Genomic DNA, 20,624 nt, shown 5'->3' with positions numbered 1-20,624 from the left:
ATTCATGTATATATATATATATATATCTCCATACACACACACATATATACATATATATATAAAGCAATCTATGAAACCCAAAGTTGTTATTAGATCCAAATCATGGAGTTTGGGTAATGGTTTCCAGAACTAACAGATCAAAAACCAATTGAATAATTGATTATGGAAAAAGCCTAAATCACGATTAAATAAATAAGGAGTTGGATTCTGTGTAAAGCTGCATGTGTAATTCTTTTTTTTTAATTGAAGTATAGTTGATTTACAATGTTGTGTTAGTTTCTGGTGTACAGCAAAATGATTCAGTTATGTATATCTTCTCTTTCATATTCTTTTCTATTATAGTTTATTATAAGATATTGAATATAGTTCCTTGTTCTATACAGTAAGACCTTGTTGTTTATCTATTTTATATATAAAATTTATATCTGCTAATCCCAAACTCCTAATTTATCCTCCCCTTGCTTTCCCCTTTGGTAACCATAAGTTTGTTTTCTATGTCTGTCAGTCTCTTTCTGTTTTGTAAATAAGTTCATTTGCATCATTTTTTTTAGATTCCACATATGTGATATCATATGATATTTGTCTTTCTCTGACTTGCTTCACTTAGTATGACAGTCTCTAGGTCCATCCATGTTGCTGCAAATGGCATTATTTCGTTCTTTTTTATGGCTGAGTAATATTCCATTGCATATATATACCACATCTTCTTTATCCATTCATCACTGATGAACATTTAGTTTGTTTGCATGTCTTAGCTATTGTAAATAGTGCTGCTATGAACATTGGGGTGCATGTATCTTTTTGAATTAGTTTTCTCAGGATATATGCTCAGCAGTGGGATTGCTAGATCATATGGTAACTCTATTTTTAGTTTTTTAAGGAACCTCCACACTGTTCTCCATAGTGGCTCTACAAATTTACATTCCTACCAACAGTGTAGGAGGGTTCCCTTTTTCTCCACACCCTCTCCAGCATTTATTATTTGTAGACTTTTTGATGATGGCCATTCTGACTGATGTGAGGTGATACCTCATTGTAGTTTTGATTTGCATTTCTCTAATAATTAGCCATGTTGAGCATCTTTTCATATGCCTATTGGCCATCTGTATGTGTTCTTTGGAGAAATGTCTATTAGGGTCTTCTGCCCATTTTTAGATTGGGTTGTTTGTTTTTTTGATATTGAGCTATGCAAGCTGTTTGTATATTTTGGAAATTAAGTACTTGTCAGTCACAACATTTGCAAATATTTTCTCCCATTCCATAGATTGTCTTTTCATTTTCTTTATGGTTCCCTTTTGCTGTGCAAAAGCTTATAAGTTTGATTAGGTCCCATTTATTTAATTTTGCTTTTATTCTTTTTGCCTTTGGGAGACTGACCTAAGAAAACACTGCTACAATTTATGTCAGAGAATGTTTTGCCTGTGCTATCTTCTAGGAGTTTTATGGTGTCATGTCTTATATTTAAGTCTTTAAGTCATTTTGAGTTCATTTTTGTGTATGATGTGAGGGAGTGTTCTAACTTCATTGATTTGCATGTGGCTGCCCAGCTTTCCCAACACCACTTGCTGAAGAGACTGTCTTTTCCCCATTGTATATTCTTGCCTCTTTTGTAAAAGATTAATTTACTATAGGTGTTTGGGTTTATTTCTGGGCTCTCTGTTCTGTTCCATTGATCCATATGTCTATTTCTGTGCCATTACCAAGCTGTTTTGATTACTATAGCTTTGTAGTATTCTCTGAAGTCTGGGAGAGTTATGCCTCCTGCTTTGTTCTTTTTCCTCAGGATTGCTTTGGCAATTCTGGGTCTTTTGTGGTTCCATATATATTTTAGGATTATTTCTAGTTCTAGTTCTATGAAAAATGTCATGGGTAATTTGATAGGGATTGCATTAAATCTGTAGATTGCTTTGAGTGTATGGCCATTTTTACAATACTATAATCCCTCCACCCCAAGATCATGAGATATCTTTCCATTTCTTTGAATCATCTTCAATTTCCTTTATCAATGTTTTTTAGTTCTCAGCATATAAGTCTTTCTGTGTGTATAATTCTTTATGTAAGGAATTCTTACCTCTGACTGACAATGTGCAAACAGAACATGGTTCAGAGGAAAGGAAGTAGGCTCCACACTCTCTGACTATTGAGCAAGCTACTTAATCTCACTGAGCTTGTTTCCTCATTTGTAACATGAGTATAACAGCATTATTTACTGCAATGGGATGTTGTGAGGGTTTAACAATATAGTGCATGTAAAGTACCTGACACGTGCATTGAAGTACTCAATTAAAGAAAAAAAACTAATTGAGTTCAAACTTTCATTAGGTTTGGAATCAAATGCAAGGCTTTTCTATATGGTAAAAGACTCTAGCAAAACTCTATACTATTAGGTAATAATTATAACTCTTTCAAGTGTATGTCATTTTATAGTTTACAAAGTAAATATACTGCAAAGTGTAGAATGAGTTACTGAACCAAAAGATTGAGGTTCTAACACCAGTTTTGCTAGAACTGCTATGCCTGTGATCTTCAGTATGACTTAATCTCTCTGAGACTCATTTTCATGTCTCTGAGTGGAAAGGATACAACCTGCTTCAGAGGATCATGGTGATGATTAACTGTGACAAGGAAGGTAGCATGAGTGGCAGAGTGACTAGCATATGGTTTCCTCTTCTTTCTCAATCCTATTTAAGACATAAGCAAGGCCAGTGAAACTCACCAAAATGTTTGAACATAAGTGGATTCTAAAATAAGAAAAGTTGGGGCTTCCCTGGTGGCGCAGTGGTTGAGAGTCCGCCTGCCGATGCAGGGGACACGGGTTCGTGCCCCAGTCTGGGAAGATCCCACATGCCACGGAGTGGCTGGGCCCATGAGCCATGGCCGCTGAGCCTGTGCATCCGGAGCCTGTGCTCCGCAACGGGAGAGGCCACAACAGTGAGAGGCCCGTGTACCGCAAAAAATAAATAAATAAATAAATAAATAAAATGAGAAAAGTTATGTGAATATCTATATTTGAAAGATAAATAATACTATCAAATTATTTCAATTTTCAAAAGCACAGTAGTTTGAAATAGTGTAAATCATTTCCTACATCCTCAGGCACACCCACATGTTCCACATTTTTGCAACTGTTTTCTGTTATGGATTGTTGTTTTAATGTAAATATTCCTTTTTTCCTGATGAAATATTATTTCTTTGGGGTAGTCTTTCTAATAAAATTGTCACTTATCATAAAATCATCACTGCCAATTTATTTCTTTTCACATTTTCCTCATCTGTACAAAGCCACAGAAGCATGGTTGGCATTTCTTATTCAAAACACATCAATAATGTTGGAGGCCAGGCTAACTTATCTTTTTTCTTTCAAACTGAAGTCAACTGTTGTAACATTTGGAATATAATGGAAAGCCTGTCAGATATTCAAATAATAGTAGAACAGTGTTTATCAAAATCATTATGCTCAGGAAAAAAATTGGCAAAAACCTTGGATATCTAAAGTAAAAAAAACATGATTTTTTTCAGATTACCTTGTTTAAGATTTCAACCCCTAATGAAAAATTAAAAAATGTGGCCAGTACTGAACAAAATATGCTAAATCCAAGAACAACATAATTGGAATTGTTAATATGACAGAGTAAAACAGTAAAAGTTATAACAGCTTCATGTTCCATAGTTAAGAGAAATCCATGTTTCAAATATTCTCTCTCTCCTAATAAGATAAATAATTATTCATCATAATGTCACCCAGAAGTAAAGAATTTTCCTAAAATAAAATTTCTCTTTTCCTAAATAGCTGAATTAGTGATTCATTGCTTTTCTGTTTGGGGAATAAAATGTCATTTTTCAGTTGAAAATAACTTCTGATAGGCTACTTGAAGATATAAAAAATACATAAATGAAATGGTATAGTGTAAAAAAGAAAAAAAGGCCTTTAGCCACTCTTCCATATAATTAGGTCAGTAAGAATATAGGTCAGATTGGTCATGGATAATTACAGTAATAATTAAAGTCACCACAAAAGTATAATTCCCAAGTCAGTGAAACATAAGTGTAATCCAATTAAAGATTGTAATATAGCTGAAGAAATCATGTATTGATCAGAAAGATTGATGCTACAAAATCATAGTCTTTTACAAACATTGGCAGTGCCTCCCCAAATTGTCTCAAGTAAAAAAAATAAGAAATTTAGCCACACAAATAACCACTACATAATTTGTCATTTTTCTTGTGGGATCTTTATATATGTGCTTTGTCTTTATAATGTGTCAACGGCCTCCTAGAATTTAACTTAAGCATCATTGAGATAGCCTGGAAGCTTCTACAGGGATGGAATAGGGTCATTTAGGGAAAGACATGTCACCTTCTTCTGAGAAGAGAAGAATTTAAGTCCAACACCGTCTGATTCCAAAACTCTTTCATTAATATGTGGCCTTTAGAAATGCTATGGCATAAATCATCTTGGATGGGTGCAATTTCAGAATCATTTATTCCAATTCAATTCAGGACAAGGAGCGTCTGTAGATCAAATAGCTTTCTAAACCCAAATTACACAGTGGGCTGATAAGCTATCAAACTGAAATTCTGTCATTGACAGTGGAAGCTAGGCAGAGGAGGAGGGAAAAGGAAAAGAAAGATGCTCAAATTCATCTAGTGAGAAAAAAGTCATGGAAAAGGAAATGAGCATGAACAGATTAATTTCACGCCTTTCTAAGAGACTCTGCTCCAAGAAGTTGATTTTCAAATTTGCTTGAAGATAACTGTCTACAATAAAATTCTCAGACCTCTGCCCAGAACTGCTAAGCTACAGTGTGCCCAGGGAAGAAATCTGGTAAACTGGCAACCTGTGCATATAAGAAGGCTGTTAGCGAGTCTTTTCAGATAACTTTGGGATACACTGTTTGAAAAGAGAATGTCAAGTTATTAGCTGAGAAGATGTATTTATATGCTTATTGTGATATTCTGAGCTTTGGGAATAGTGAGCCTAATTCCTAATAAGATCATAATCCAGTTGTTGGAGTCAGAATAGGAACTCTGATTCAGATGAGCAGAACAAAAGTATCAAGGCCTCACAATGTGTGGTGAGAGCTTAAGTGGACTCTAACTATTAAGTAACTCTAGTTATTAAGAAGTTCAGGCAAGTTACAGTCTATTACCAGTTGCAATTACTTTAAACAAACAAGAGCATCCTGATATCTGCAATATGAAGACATGACTGCAAATCTTGACTTTTTCAGCCACATTTTTATCATCTATAAAAGGAAGTGATGATACCCAATTTATAGATGCCTGTTATAAGAGCCGATACACTTAGTAAGCTAAATAATGTGTTTTGAAAGTGCTACATAAATGTAAGGGATTATGACTACCAGGTAAAGAGGATGAGGGCAAGTGTTGGTGTCAGGGGAGTCCAACAAGGTATGTCCTTAATGGTGGGTGGTGAAGCACCACAATGGGAATGCGGATGGAAGAACCGGACAATGCAGTCAAGTGGCAGCAGATAACATAGTCCCCTCTAGTGGCCTGTAGTTCACCTGCGACTACTGTCTCCAGGTACTGTACAGAGAGAAGTAAGATTCAAGTTACTTGGGGACGAACTGGGTAGCTGGAAGGTTACCAAGATAAGATCCAGACATATGGGAAAAAATTCATTGCCCACTTCCTGGAAATGGAATGTATGATGGGAGTTTTGTGCAACACAAGTTATTAGCCCTGAAAGCACAGTCAGAATAGGAAAACAAAAGTGAGTTATTCCTAAAACTTCAATTCCCCTTGGTCAATTTTGGCAAAGCTGAGGGTACAAATGGAAATAAAATCTCAGCTTAAAGAGTGGAGAGATTTAGGAAGCTAGAGGTTTATACACAAGGGCTGGTAAACCAAACTAAGGAGGCAACACTTATTCACACAGAATGGTATTTAACAGAGACATCTGCTGCCAGCAAAAAGATCCAGAGGTTTTAAGCACACATGGCTTTTTACGTAGCAGGCAGGTAAGGTACAAAAACAGGGGGATGTGAGTATTGTTAGAATTTATCAATAAAATGCAATGGCTTAAATGCAGTCAAATTCAGATTTTTTATAACCTACTGACAAACCAGAATAATCTCTGAGCTAAATTAAACCCTGAGTGACCAGGTGTTTACCATCACCTAGCCCATTAATGGCCTAGGGAAGGGGGCACAGATATAATGTGATGTCTTCATTTACTATTAAAAGACTTTTTTAACCTTCAGATTCAGATTTAAGGAATATTCAGTTAACACCTGCTATAATCCAGGCACTAGATGAGGCCCTCCCATATACATTTAATGTTCAGGTAATTAGGGAAGAATCAAAGTAATGTGATGATGCCACTCCCAGAAAAATCCCAAAACTCTGACTAAAGTAACAATATATGTTATTACTAGCAATAACAATCAAGTAAAGAAATTAAGTTAAACATAATTAAGCAATGCCGAGAAAACAATTAGAGCTACACGTATTAGAACGTTTAGCCTTTTAAATATAGGTATATTCTCCTGACAACTTAATTACATCCTAGGCATTAAAGAACATAAACTACCCCAAGTGAAAGCATATAACATAAAATGCAAAATCCCACTAACACATACTAATTTCAAGGTCTTGCATGAGAATTCTAACCTTCTTGGAAGTATTCACGACGAATTTTAAATACCTGCATTCATTGCTGCATTTAAAAGGAACTGTACCACCTCTTGAAAAACAACAGGAATAGAGTGCCCTCTAGAGTCTTGCTTGTATTTTTAATACCAAATCAAGGGGAAATTGTTTTGACAATTTCTGGGTATGTTCATTAAAATTTAGAAATGTGGCAAATTTGTTTATTGCTGCTACAAAAATGTATGTATCTACAAAATTTAGTATAATTATTTTCCCCGAAGAGAAATCTTTGAACATTACTTATCTACATAGAACCAAATCTACATAGAACCAAAAAACTAAAGTTTTTATTTAATATGTGTTGCCTTTTTATTTTACTTTCTTTCTATGGCCTACACATACAAATATATTTGAAGCAAATCTAATAACAGTAAGCTAGTTTCATCTTTTATTTATACATATTATTTGTTTATATTATGCATTCATTTCAGTCTGTAAGTTCCCAAAACAATGTTTGTTAATGTAACATTTGAAGCCTCTACCTTAAACTGAGACAATGCATGAGGATAACTAATTAACGCTTTTACAAATAAATGTATCAACCTACAATGATTAAAATAGAGGCGTAACTAGTAATGCCCTGTTTAAGACACACAGATCAGGATGAAGGTATAACAATAGGCATAATAGGAGCAGGTTTCTAAATAACATGTGAAGGCTGAAGCTGCAGACTTTGAACCAGAAGCTAAAATTCAAAGTCTAAAACGATGAACAGTTACTTCCTTCAGTTTAACAAGAGATAGGCTTTGATTTAGTATCCAGCTATCCACTCTTTATCAATAAAGTCAGGGATCCAATTTCCTTATCTCTAAAATGGGAATAATTTTGAAATCCGAGCTTATTGCATATATTTGTATGGATCAAATGTGAAAATTTATAGAATGGCTTTATAAATTACAAAGAACTCTGTGTGTGTTATTATTTCTGTTCTTTATATAAAATTGAGAAGATTAGTAAATTTGGCTTAATGAGGCCATCCTTAAATAAAAACATTAAGCATTCTCCTGGTATTATCACTGGCCACTCTTCAAGATTTTTGCTGGTGTTCCCTCTTTGCACATATATTAACTGTTCCTCAAATATAAGTGTTTTACATATTCTTTGGGACATTTCCCCATGATCTTTTTCTTTCCACTTGAAATTCTTCCTAAGGAATCTCTTTCCTTCCAGTGTCTTCAAATACCTTCTACAGTCTGGAAACACTTAAATTTACCTCTACAAACTAACTTCCTAACATCTAGATTCATATTCCAGCTGCCTATTTACACCTCCTTCATCCACAGCATCAGAGGAGCCGTGGGGCTGAAATCAAAGACATGATATGTTTGAGGCAAGATGCTTTCAGTACAAAGTGAGTCAAAATATACTTAGAACTATCCTCCCCAGCCACAGCTGGACTAGGAGAAATGACTAAGAGTATGTAAGGGCACCAGAGGCACCCTGATAAATCCACCCTGGTACCACTCAGATCAACTTGTGCCCTACATTAAATACAATCCATCACTGAATATTCAAGGCATTTGCTTCTTCAGAAAGCTTAATACACAAGTGATAGAGGCACAAGCTACAGATGCTACAACTGCTACCCAAACTGAAATTCATACTCATCATCTTACTTCTCCGTCACCCTTTGTGTATTTTTCTCTCCCTTCTGTCTACCAGGTTGCTCACTCTCTCCTCAGCTTATCCAAGTTGCTTACCTAGTGGAATAACCCAGATCTTCAACCTGAGAATCTGAGCTTTTATTTGCTTTGTTTTTATCATGCTATGGTCACTACAACTGTTGATTCATCATTATCACCAGATGTGAAAGCACCAGTGCATTTCCTCAACTCCATTGTTTAGTAGCAGTCCTAGCTCTTTGTGATCTTGAGGCTCATTTCCCCCCATGAATATAGTAATTCTTTTCTTTAGCTGCTGGTCCACTGGCATGAGGAGCCCATAATAAATCAGGGTTGTCTTTTCATTCTTTTGAAGCAGTCACAACTTCAGGTTCACTAGATACTTCCTTGTATTGCTGAGTAAAAGAATTCTAATCTAGCAGCTAAGCTGTCAAGGAAGGAAAGTGCAAATTGCAAGGTGGACCTCAGAGAGTGAATGGTGAGAGGGACCAGTTCTATATCAATGTTTTGGTTCCTGGACCTGTGTGTTTTAGCCACGAGGACACCTCATTATATATCAGCCATATATATCAGCCAGTGATTCAAGGCAATCTTGAAGGGAACTGGCTGAGCCATTCCATAATTATAATCATCCAGTTGTTTCCAGGGGATGTGATGTGTGGTAGGACAAGAGGGCCTCTTGGCCAGGCACCCACTTTCACACCTCTTTCTCTATGAAATGAGTTCCTCGATCTGAGAGGATGTTATATGGTATTGTTTTAGTAAATCACACATTGTGTAAGTGCTCGAATGGTGGTGTTGCAGAAGTACTGTTAGAAGGAAAGGTAAACCATATTTAGAGAAGACATCAATTTGAATTTGATAGTAGGGAAGCATTACTATCATCTTCAGGATGGAAGGGGGTTGATGTAATCAACTTGCTCTCATGTGACTGGTTGATCTTATTGAGGGATGATAATATGTCAGGACCTTACCACTGATCTCTGCTTCTAATAGATTCAGCATTCAGCAGCAGCAGTATCAGCCATGGTGAGTAGGACTCCACGTATCGAGGCCATGTACAGTCTCCATCCCTACCACCATTTCTACTCTGTTTTGAGCCCACTGCATAAGCACTGAGGTGGCTGAAGACAGAAGCTGACCAACATCCACCAGAAGGATGATTCTGTCCACCTGGTTGTTCAGTCTTTCTTCTGTGTTAGATGCATTCCAGTGAACAATAATAGAGATAGGAAGAGTCACACACTCATATGTCCAGCCCATTCTTCCTTGGACCTTCCTGCCCCCAATCTTCTAATCTTGCCTATTCCAGCCTCCTGACCAAGCCAAGACATTCACCACCTTCTTGGGAGGTATATCTAACTCAGTTCATTTCTCTTTCATACAAAGTAAACAACCATGTCTAAACCTCACACCTTTGCTCACTGAGAATATTCACTCCTTCCCAACGGTCCTTTACGGCCACCTCTGAGCTGTAGGGAGATAGCAGCCCATATTTGGTTCCACATATGGAGCCAAACTATCTATAAAATAGTTCAATATATATAAGTTCAGAGAGATATATTAGTGCAACAGAGGTAGGTAAAATAGAACTTGGGTCACCTGTTGACATCATTTATTTGCCCTTGTGACTTCCTTGGGCCTGATCCCCAAAATGCAGTTTCCATTTGTCTTAGTTCATTTGGGATGCTATAACACAAATACCATAAACTAGATGGCTTGTAAACAACATTTATTCCTCACAGTTCTGGAGGCTGGGAAGTCCAAGATCATGTCAGCAGATTCGGTGTCTGGTGAGAACCCACTTCCTCATAGATGGTTGCATTTGAGCTATAACCTCACATGGCAGAAGAGGCAAGGGAGCTTTCTCAGGCCTCTTTTGTAAGAGCACTAATTCTGTTCATGAAGGCTTCACCCTCTGACCTAATCACCTCCCAAAGACCTCCATCTCCTAATACTATTATTTTTGGGCTTAGGATTTCAACATACGAATTTTAGGGGGACACAAACATTCATATTATAGCACCATTTTACAATGAATTGTCACTTTGCTCATCCAAACTTTACAATTCAGTGATCTATGCAGGTTGTGGTACAGCTGATGGGCAGGTGCTCAGTCTCTGCTAGTGCTCAGCAATGCACCAGAAACAGCTGCTGGTAACTCTTTCCAGTGGAGGAAATGGCCTCGTTCTAAAACCCTAAGGGTCTGTGCTGCAACTTGCCTGTTGGGGCTTCTGGATACTCCATATGGAGTCCTTATCTACTTCTTGCACAATTGGATCTACCTGAGAGACAGGGCAGCTTGCACTACAGCCTGGACCTGCTGGAGAGCCCTCTTTTGCTATGGGTCCCACTTGAAATTGGCAACCATCAAAGTCACCCCCCAGATGGGTCAAAACAGCATTTTTTTTTTTTTGGAGTATAATTGCTTTACAATGTTGTGTTAGCTTCTGCTGTATAATGAAATGAATCAGCTATATGTATACCTATATCCCCTCCCTCTTGGATCTCCCTCCCACTCCCCCATCCCACCCATCTAGGTCATCACAGAGCACTGAGCTGAGCTCCCTGTGCTGTACAGCAGGTTCTCACTAGCTATCTATTTTACACATGGTAGTGTATTTATGTCAAACCTAATCTCCCAATTCATCTCACCCTCCTCTTCCCCCACTGTCTCCACATGTCCATTCTCTACATCTACATCTCTATTCCTGCCCTACAAATAGGTTCATCTGTACCATTTTTCTAGATTCCACATATATGCATTAATATACAATATTTGTTTTTCTCTTTCTGGCTTACTTCACTCTGTATGACAGATTCTAGGTCTATCCACATCTCTTCAAATGACCCAATTTCATTCTTTTTTATGGCTGAGTAATATTCCATTATATATATGTACCACATCTTCTTTATCCATTCATCTATTGTTGGACATTTGGGTTGTTTCCATGTCTTGGCTATTGGAAATAGTACTGCAATGAATATTGGGGATGCATGCGTTCTTTCGAATTATGGTTTTCTCTAGGCATATGCCCAGTAGTGGGATTGCTGGGTCATATGGTAGTTCTATTTTTAGTTTTTTAAGGAACCTCCATATTGTTCTCCATAGTGGCTGTACCAAATTACATTCCCACCAACAGTGTAGGATGGTTCCCTTTTCTCCACACCCCCTCCAGCATTTATTATTTGTAGACTTTTTTTTCATATAAATTTACCCTTTCTTTTCTTTTTTTAACATCTTTATTGGAGTATAATTGCTTTACAATGGTTAGTTTCTGCTTTACAACAAAGTGAATCAGTTATACATATACATACATCCCCATATCTCCTCCCTCTTGCATCTCCCTCCCTCCCACCCTCCCTATCCCACCCCTCTAGGTGGTCACAAAGCACCGAGCTGATCTCCCTGTGCTATGTGGCTGCTTCGCACTAGCTATCCATCTTACATTTGGTAGTGTATACATGTCCATGCCACTCTCTTACCTCGTCCCAGCTTATGTAGACTTTTAAATGATAGCCATTCTAACTGATGTGAGGTGGTACCTCATTGTAGTCATTTCTCTAATAATTAGTGATGTTGAGCATATAAAAAAAAAGAATGCCTATGTGTATAACTGAGTCACTTTGCTGTACAGCAGAGATTTGCACAACACTGTAAATCAAATATATGTCAATAAAAAAAATTTTTTTAAAGAAATGAAAAAAAGAGACATTACAACTGATGCTACATACCACACAAATACCAAGAACATACAATGAAGAAAGAATAGTCTTTTCAATAAATGGTGCTTGAAAACTGAATATCCACTTGCAAAAGTATGAAATCGGACCCTTATATTATACCATACACAAAAATTAACTTGAAATCTATTGAAGACTTTTAATATAAGACCTGAAAACATAAAACTCCTAGAATAAAACAGGTGAAAAGCTCCTAGAATAAAATATAGGATAAACGCTGAAACAATAAAACTCTTAGTATAAAACAAAGGGGAAAAACTCTTCAACATTGATCTTGGTAATCGTTTCTAAATATTAGACCAGAAGTACAGGTAATAAAAGTAAAAATAAACAAGTAGGAGTACGTCACACTAAAAAGCTTCTGCACCACAAAGGAAACAACTAGCAAAACAAAAAGGCAACCTACTGAATGTGAGAAAATATCTCTAAACTGTATATCTGATAGGGGTTAATATCTGAAATACTCAAGGAACTCACATAACTCAATAGAAAAACAACAAAAAAAATCCTGATTTAAAAATAGGCAAAGAACTTGAATGGACATACAATGGACAAAAGGTATTATGAAAAGGTGCTCAACATCACTAATCATCAGAGAAATGCAAATCAAAACCACAATGGACTATCACCTCAAACCTGTTAGGAAGTTTATTATCATAAGGACAAAAGAAAAGATGTGTTGGCTAGGGTGTGGTGAAAAGGGAACACTTTTGCACTTGATGGAAATGTAAATTGGTACAGCCGTTATGGATAATAGTATGGAGTGTCCTCAAAAGATTAGAAATAGAACTACCATATTATCCATTAAGCCCACTTCTGAGTGCATATCCGAAGGAAATCAAATCAGTATCTTGAGGAGGTATCTGAATGCCCCTGTTCATTGAAGCTATTTGCAATAGCCAAGATATGGAAACAACAACCCAAGTATCATCAATGGATGAGTGGATTTTTTAAATGTGGTATATATACAATGGAAAATCATTCAGCCATAAAAAAGAACACCATTTACCAAAACATGGATGAACCTGGAGGACATTATGCTAAGTGGAATAAGCCAGACAGAGAATACAAATACTGTATGTTCTCACTTACATGTGGAATCTAAAAAAGTTGAACGCATAGAAGCAGAGAGTAGAACACTAGTTTCCAGGGGTTAGAGAGTGGGAGAACAGGGATGTGTTGGTCAAAGGGTACAAACTTCAAGTTGTAAGATGAATCAGATCTGGGGATCTAATATACAGCATGGTGATTACCAGTAATAGTACTGTATTGTATACTTGAAATTTTCTAAGAGAATAGATCTTAAGTTTTTTCACAAAAAGAAAAAAAAATAGTAACTACGTGAGGCAATGGATGTGTTAACTTGATTACAGTAGTTATTTCACATATATACATATATTAATTCATCACATTGTTACATCTTAAATACAATTGTATTTGTCAATTATAATTCAGTAAAGCTGGAAAAAATTAATACATAACACACTCGGTAAAGTTTAACAAGGAAGCAAGAAGTGGAGATTTTGCCAGTTACCAAGTATGTCTATTCCAATTATACATTCAGGAACCAAGGAAGAAAACACCAGCTATGCTCTACAGTCTAGTGTAACTCAAATTTAGGCTAAGCCTCCATCTATCACCTGGCCACCGTAAGCTCCCATTTTGATTGGTGGATCATGGTGAATATGGGGTACCCAGAAATAATATCAATTCGTAACCTGTATCTAGTAATCTCTGAAAAGTCAGGGTATTTCCTTTTCCCCAGTGTGCAGTCCCCCTAGTAGTGGCCCTTTGAGAAAGGCTTGGAAGAGAATTCACAGTATTTACCTGGTGGCTGTGTGCAGCATCCTTCCTCAAGAGGACCTGGTCTCCCCTTCCGTCAAGGAGTTCTAGGTCTGTGAACTAATTTGGGTCTAGAAATTAGGTAGAAATTCATCACTATCTGTAAGGTCGGATCTTAACAAACGGCAACGCGAAACAGAGGAAAGCTTCAAGTGAGCGCTCCCGGGCGAGGTTCACTGGTCCGAGAGAAAGGGGCCAGAGAAGTCGCACCCGGGCGAGCGTTGGGCAAGATTTTATAGGGGAAGAAGGGAAAGGGGTGTGGTGAATCCGGGAGGGCGCAAGGTATTCCTTATTTGGTGGTCTTTTCGGGTATCCTGGTGGACCGTTAGTCCCGCCCGCCCCTCGAAAGGCGGGAAGGCTGGGCTGGGTTCAAAGTCCCCAGGTCAGTTCCTGGAACTGGGTGGTCCGGAGAATTTCGGTCTGATGCAACCTGTGAATCTGATTGTGTTCCCCTGCCTCGGGCCAGTTGGCCTTACATCCCGACATCTTTGGTGTAACGGGTTGGCGTTCTGATCTCTGGCTACTTCATGCTGAATGGGGGCGTCGAAAGGGGAGTCGGGCGACCAGAGGTCCGAGGCTTAGGGGAGACCAGTGGGGGGTTCTGTAGGAAGCAAGGTGTAAGGACCGAGGAGCATTTGGTTTGTGGCCACCCGAGAGACTTCCTCCATGCGCCTGCGAAGGAACCTAAGAAAACAGGAAGCAAGCATGCTACGAAGAGGGTGCGGTCCGGTTTTGAAAGAGGGGTGTCAAAGAGTCCCTCTCTCGGCGGGCTGAGGGCCTCTACGACTTGAGGGCAGGAGTGGGAAGGGGAGGTCCCGGTATCGGAGATAGGCAAGAGGGAGGCCGGGTTTAGGCGCGGGAAGAGGTCGAGGGAGATAGCAGGGTTTTCAATGAACAGCAGGTGGAACTCCTGGATGCGGGAGGGGCCCAGGAGGGAGAGAGACTTGTGGCCTAGGAGGTCGACCAGCCGGTGGGAGGAAAACACGGTTAATGGGTGCGCCAGAGTCAGTTTGAGTGTTTGTTTGGTCAGTTCGGCTGCCGCTGCTAGGGCCCAAAGGCATGGTTGCCATCCCCGAATGGTTGGGTCTAGCTGTTTGGAGAGGTAAGCCACGGGGCGGTAGGAATGCCCTACAGGCTGGGCAAGGAGTCCAGTGGCTATTCCGGCCCGTTCATCCACAAAAAGGTGAAAAGGTCGGTTTGGGTTGGGCAGAGAAAGGGGAGAAGATATCAGAGCGTTACGGAGGATGAGAAAGGCCTGTCGAACGGCGGAAGGAGAGGTGAGGGGTCCTTGAGGGGTTTCTTTAGCGGCTAGATATAAGGGTTTAGCGAGGAGAGCAAAGTTAGGGATCCAGTGTCGGAAAAATCCTATAAGGCCCAAAAAGGAGAGAATTTGTTCCCCTGTTTCCGGAGGCTGGAGTTCACGGATAATCCGGGTGCGATCAGCTGTTAGACCTTTTGTGGTAGGGGTAAGGTGGAGCCCCAGGTAGGTTACAGAAGATACGGATAACTGAGCCTTGGCTGGGGAGACCCGATAACCGTGAGAGCCAAGGTAATTGAGGAGATCTGCAGTATGTTGTCTTGAGAGGCTGAGAAATGGGCTACAAAGGAGGAGGTCATCTACATATTGAAGGAGTGTGCTGGGGGTAAGGGAGCAGGAAGTGAGGTCCCGTGGGAGCGCCTGACCGAAGAGGTGAGGACTGTCGCGAAAGCCCTGGGGAAGAACTGTCCAGGTGAGCTGACTGGAAGTATGAATATCCGGATCCGTCCAGGTAAAGGCGAAGAGGAAATAGGAGTCGGGATGTAGGGGGATAGTGAAAAAGGCATCTTTGAGATCCAGAACCGTAAAGTGGGTTGTGGATGGGGGGATATGGGAGAGCAAGGTGTATGGGTTTGGTACTACTGGGTGGAGAGGAATTATGGCCTCATTGATTATTCGGAGGTCCTGGACCAGGCGATAATCCCCAGAGGCCTTGCGGACAGGCAGGATGGGGGTGTTGCAGGGAGAGTCAGTGGGGATAAGGAGTCCCTGGTTTAGGAGTCTGGTGATAATAGGTTGTAGGCCCCTAAGGCGAGTCTCAGAGATGGGAAATTGGGGCCTTGATGGAAATTTGGAGGGGTCCTTTAGGCGGATGAGAACGGGGGAATGGTGTGTTGCTATTATGGGCTTAGAAGTATCCCAGACTTGGGGATTGATTGGGTTCGGTGTGATTGGAAAAGGGGGATAGGAGGGGGAGGGTTCTAGAGACAGGCCAAGAAGAGGAAGCAGGAGTTGGAAGGAGGGGACCGTAGGGTCAAGTCTAACCAGCTGGAGGGAGGCCCCTAAGTGGAAAAGGACATCTCGGCCTAGCAAGGGAACTGGGCAGGATGGTATGACTAGGAAGGAATGAGTAAAAGGGAGTCCTTCGATATGACATGGGAGTGGACCGGTCTGGAGTGGGAAGGATGGTTTGCCATCAATACCCATGACCGAGATCTGGGAAGGAGAAACTGGCCCCGAATAAGTAGGCAGGACCGAATAGGTAGCCCCCGTGTCCACCAGAAATGAGATGGACTTACCCGCTACCTGTAGCATTACCCTGGGCTCAGCGAGGGTGATGGGGTCTTCGAGTCCGGGCGCCATCAGTCGTCAGCCAATCCCAGCAGTTCGAGTGTTAATGCCGTTGGGTCGGCCTGCCCTCCGCGTGGAGACGCTGAGGGAGGGCCAGTCGTAGGGCAGTCACTCTTCCAGTGGCCCGTTAGCCCGCAGCTGGGACAGGGCTTAGAAGGAGGTTGGGGATTGGGACATTGGCGAGCCCAGTGGCTTTCTTTTCCGCATTTGAAGCAGGCCCCCGGCGGGGTTGCCTTTTGCGGACCCCGTGGATGCTGTGATCCATGGGAGATGGCTGGCCTTAGGGCGGCTACAAGAGCTTGGGTTTGGAGGGCCACCTTTTGGTGCATCCGAGCCTGTCGGCTGGATTCTGCCAAATCCTCACGACCATTATAGACTTTAAAGGCCATCTTTACCAGATCTCGAATAGGGGTTTGAGGGCCGTCTTCTGCCCGTTTTAATTTCTTTCGGATGTCCGGGGCTGATTGGGTGATAAAATGGGTGTCCAGGACCGCTGCCCCTGCTGGGGTGTCGGGATCCAGCCGGGTGTAGAGAGTTAAGGCCTCTGTAAGGCGACTGAGAAAGATAGCTGGATTTTCGTTAGGTTCCTGGGTTATCTCTTTTCGTTTTTTCAAAATTGACTACCTTATGAGCAGCAGCCTGCATGACAGCCAGGAGGCATTGGATCATGAGGTCGCGTTTACGGCGGCCATCTTGGCCATCCTGATAAGTCCAGCCTGGATCGGTGCCAGGCACGGCAGTCGCTCCGACAGGCATGGAGTTGTCGGTAAGTTGAACCTGATCTGCATGGTTTCGGGCAGCAGTTTGAATTCTTTCCCTTTCGTCAGGGGTTAAGGTAGAAGACAGAACCACAAAGATATCGTGCCAGATTAGATCGTAAGCTTGAGATAGGTAGCGAAATTCTTTGATGTAGTGGGAGGAGTCGGCAGAGAAGGAGCCTAATCGTTTTTCAATTTGAGAGAGGTCCTGGAGAGAGAAAGGGACATGGACTCTGACCAGTCCTTCCGCTCCTGCTACCTCCCTCAGAGGGCAGAGGAGACTTGAATCTTGGGAGTCGTGAGAGCGTGTATGTGCACTAATTGGCGAAGCAACGGGTGTGGGAGAAACCGTTGAGGGAGGCGGGGGAGCGGTTAGGAGGGGCCGGAGTGGGTTCGGGAGGAGGAGGGACCGCTTCAGGGTAGGATGGAGGTTGGAGAGGAGTTCTGGAGCGGGGAGAGGCGAGAGATTCGGGAGGGTCGGTTAGTGGGGAGGAATCCAAGGGGATTGAGGTTTTGGATGGAGGAGATGTTTGTTTGGCAAGGAGGATTTGAGAGGTAGAACAATTGACGCAAAGGGAGGGGCGGGAGCGCAAATACCAAAAAACCTGGACATAGGGGACCTCAGACTATTTGCCCGTCCTGCGGCAGTAATTATCTAGATCACGGAGGATGTTAAAATCGAAAGTTCCTTCAGGAAAATAGCGAGGGCTGTAAAATTGGCTAGGAGACACCCCAGGGGCGTCTTAGGATCTGGATTCGATTGTGAGGTTCCCATGACCCCCAGTCTGTCCCTGGGTGAATGGAGAGGGAGAGAGGCGTCCCTGGTCTCAGTCTCCAATTCACGGCAGGTCGGAGGGCGGTCAGGCGATTGGGACGTCTCCACAATCACCCGAGGCCCGGTGGGTCGGAGAGCGGTCAGGCAATTGGGACGTCTCCACAGTTGCCCGAGGCCCGGAGAGAGGACGGAGGAGTCCCTGACGCGGCCGCGATTAGGGACAAGGAGTCCGGTGGGCAGGGACTCTGGGGGTCGGAGGGAACAAGGGAGGGGGACTTACCCCGTTTTCTGCCGGATCGGGTGGATGAGTAGAGGTTCCCTGGTTGTCTCCTGGGGGAGGGGAGGAGCGGCCCGCGCGGTAACCCGCGGGGCTTGGTACCCCTCCCGGGTTTCGGCACCAAATGTAAGGTCGGATCTTAACAAACGGCACCACGAAACAGAGGGCGAGGTTCACTGGTCCAAGAGAAAGGGGCCAGAGAAGTCGCACCCGGGCGAGGGTTGGGCAAGATTTTATAGGGGAAGTAGGGAAAGGGGTGTGGTGAATCTGGGAGGGCGCAGGGTATTCCTTATTTGGCGGTCTTTTCGGGTATCCTGGTGGACCGTTAGTCCCGCCCCTCGAAAGGCGGGAAGGCTGGGCTGGGTTCAAAGTCCCCAGGTCAGTTCCTGGAACTGGGTGGTCCGGAATGTCTCCAGGGCAGTTTCTGGAACTGGGTGGTCCGGAGAATTTCGGTCTGATGCAACCTGTGAATCTGACTGTGTTCCCCTGCCTCGGGCCAGTTGGCCTTACACTATCCACAAGGTAACTGACGTCAGGTTTTCAGCCATCAGATCTTTCGTTTTTCCTGTTATGAGTAATTAAGCAGCATTTTAGTAGGTTGCTCATCTCTTTCACTCCTAGTGACACTGTGGTCAATTAGTCAAGATAAGATAGATCAGCAGGCACATCATGACTGGGGACAGACGGGAGAAGCTATGAACTTAAGCAGAGGATGCTTATACACTGGTAAAAAATCAAGGTGGTATAAGCATGCTTCCACAAGGCTATACCAGATCAATCAACTTCACTGCAGTAGAAACCAGAATGAAACAATGAAGGGGCAAAACTCAGGCTAATAGAGAGTCCACCATGAGTAAATGTAAACCCCACAACCAACACACACACACACCTAGACACTCTCCTGAAATGGAGAAAGGAAAGTCCTTTGAGAAAGGAGAGAAACAGCCTTTTAGGAAGTTTGAAAATTGAATTAATTGACAATTTCCCCAAAAGAGGCTATTCTAGACAGAAGAGACTGAGTTTTAATAGGCAAAATTAAGTGTACTTCTCCTCCTCCCACCCCAGCCCCACCATTCACAGGATTACAAAGAAAGATCAGTTCTCAAAATGAAAGGGTGTTACTTATTCTGGCCCAGTTGTGTTTTTAAGGTGTAACTTTTAATACAGTGGCCCAGTGGGCTCAGGTGCTGGTATGCCATGGATTAAAGTGATGAGAGTTCATTGTTTCGACAGCATCTAAATCATTTTCTTAAACCCATAGCACCTTTTGACAAATAGTCCCCTCAGCTAACTAAAATTTATTGAATTTTTTACATAGTTTTAATGTTCAGAAAAAGAAAATTAAAGGATTGTTTTGGTTTGCTTTCTATTTTCAGTCTCTTCTGTAACTTCTCTTTGCATGTAAATTTCACCCTTTAAAACAACAACGCCTTCACTAGACTATTTCTCCTTTCTAGAAGCATGTTATTTCTTTCCTGTCTTCTTGGTTAAGGATTTTAAATGAAGTCAACCCACAACCGTATTTTCTTCATCATTAATTCTCTCTACAATCTCTTACATTTTAAATTTTGTTCCCACCCCTTCATTGAAATAATACTCTCAAAAATCTCCATGACTTCCGAACCATCTGATCCGATAGTAATTTCTCAACACTCAGTTTTCTTGACCTCTCTACAGACTCTTATGTTATTAAACCTACTCCTTACTAAGAGTTCATTTCAAAGACCTGATAATTCTTCATTCTAAATATTTCTTCTCTCAAAATCTTCCTTTCCATTTTTACTGTTAGCGCTTCAGTAAAACAGCTCTCCACTGCACTATTACAGATGGTTTTCACACTGCTTATCTCTTTTTAATCTATTTCTTTACACCACCACGATAATAATCTCCCATTTAAGTCCATCTCATATGTAACTCTTCCGTTTTGAAAAAAAAATCCAAGGTTCCTGTTACCGCTCTGCTCGCTACATGACAGGCTAATAAATCGGGAGACGAGGTGTTGAGACAAGGAATTGCGACTTTATTTGGAAAAGACGGCAGACCAAGAAGACGGCAGATTACAGTCCCCAAAAAACCATCTTATCGGGGTCTGGATGCCAGTTTCTTTTATAGAACAGAGAGTGAGGGGAGGTGAGGAAGCAAAGTAAAAAGGCCATTAGTTTTGCCTGGCTTGGCCAGCATCGGGAGGGGATGTGTTAATTTCTCCTTTTCTGCAGCCATTCACAGGTGGGAAGGGTCAGATTCTCTCCCTGTGAGCTGAACAAAGGCACTTTAGTTTAACATTCAGGCAGAGGGGCAGGCTTGTGTGATTATAATAACAAAA

The 20,624-nt window shown here is 41.5% G+C and overlaps 1 protein-coding gene across 1 annotated transcript; it reads right to left on the bottom strand.

The window, feature by feature from the left end:
- Positions 1–16,091: 16,091 nt before the first annotated feature.
- On the bottom strand, positions 16,092–20,379 carry LOC141279043 (uncharacterized). Its single transcript, XM_073806951.1, has 3 exons — positions 20,363–20,379; positions 18,305–18,827; positions 16,092–17,457 (listed from the first exon to the last, which is right to left on the bottom strand). The coding sequence occupies exons 1-3, from the start codon at positions 20,377–20,379 to the stop codon at positions 17,071–17,073; spliced, it is 927 nt and encodes a 308-aa protein (XP_073663052.1). The 3' UTR covers positions 16,092–17,070.
- Between the last annotated feature and the right edge of the window lie 245 nt (positions 20,380–20,624).

This window comes from Tursiops truncatus, chromosome 7 (genome assembly GCF_011762595.2).
Source record: "Tursiops truncatus isolate mTurTru1 chromosome 7, mTurTru1.mat.Y, whole genome shotgun sequence".
Classification (NCBI taxonomy): Eukaryota; Metazoa; Chordata; class Mammalia; order Artiodactyla; family Delphinidae; genus Tursiops; species Tursiops truncatus.
This window is presented reverse-complemented; position numbering and strand designations above follow the sequence as displayed.

Coding starts and splice junctions, on each gene's coding strand:
- LOC141279043 (XM_073806951.1), bottom strand. Junction 17,458..18,304: donor CCGATCCGGCAGAAAACGGG/GTAAGTCCCCCT, acceptor TTCTCTCTCCAG/GACCTCTCTCAAATTGAAAA.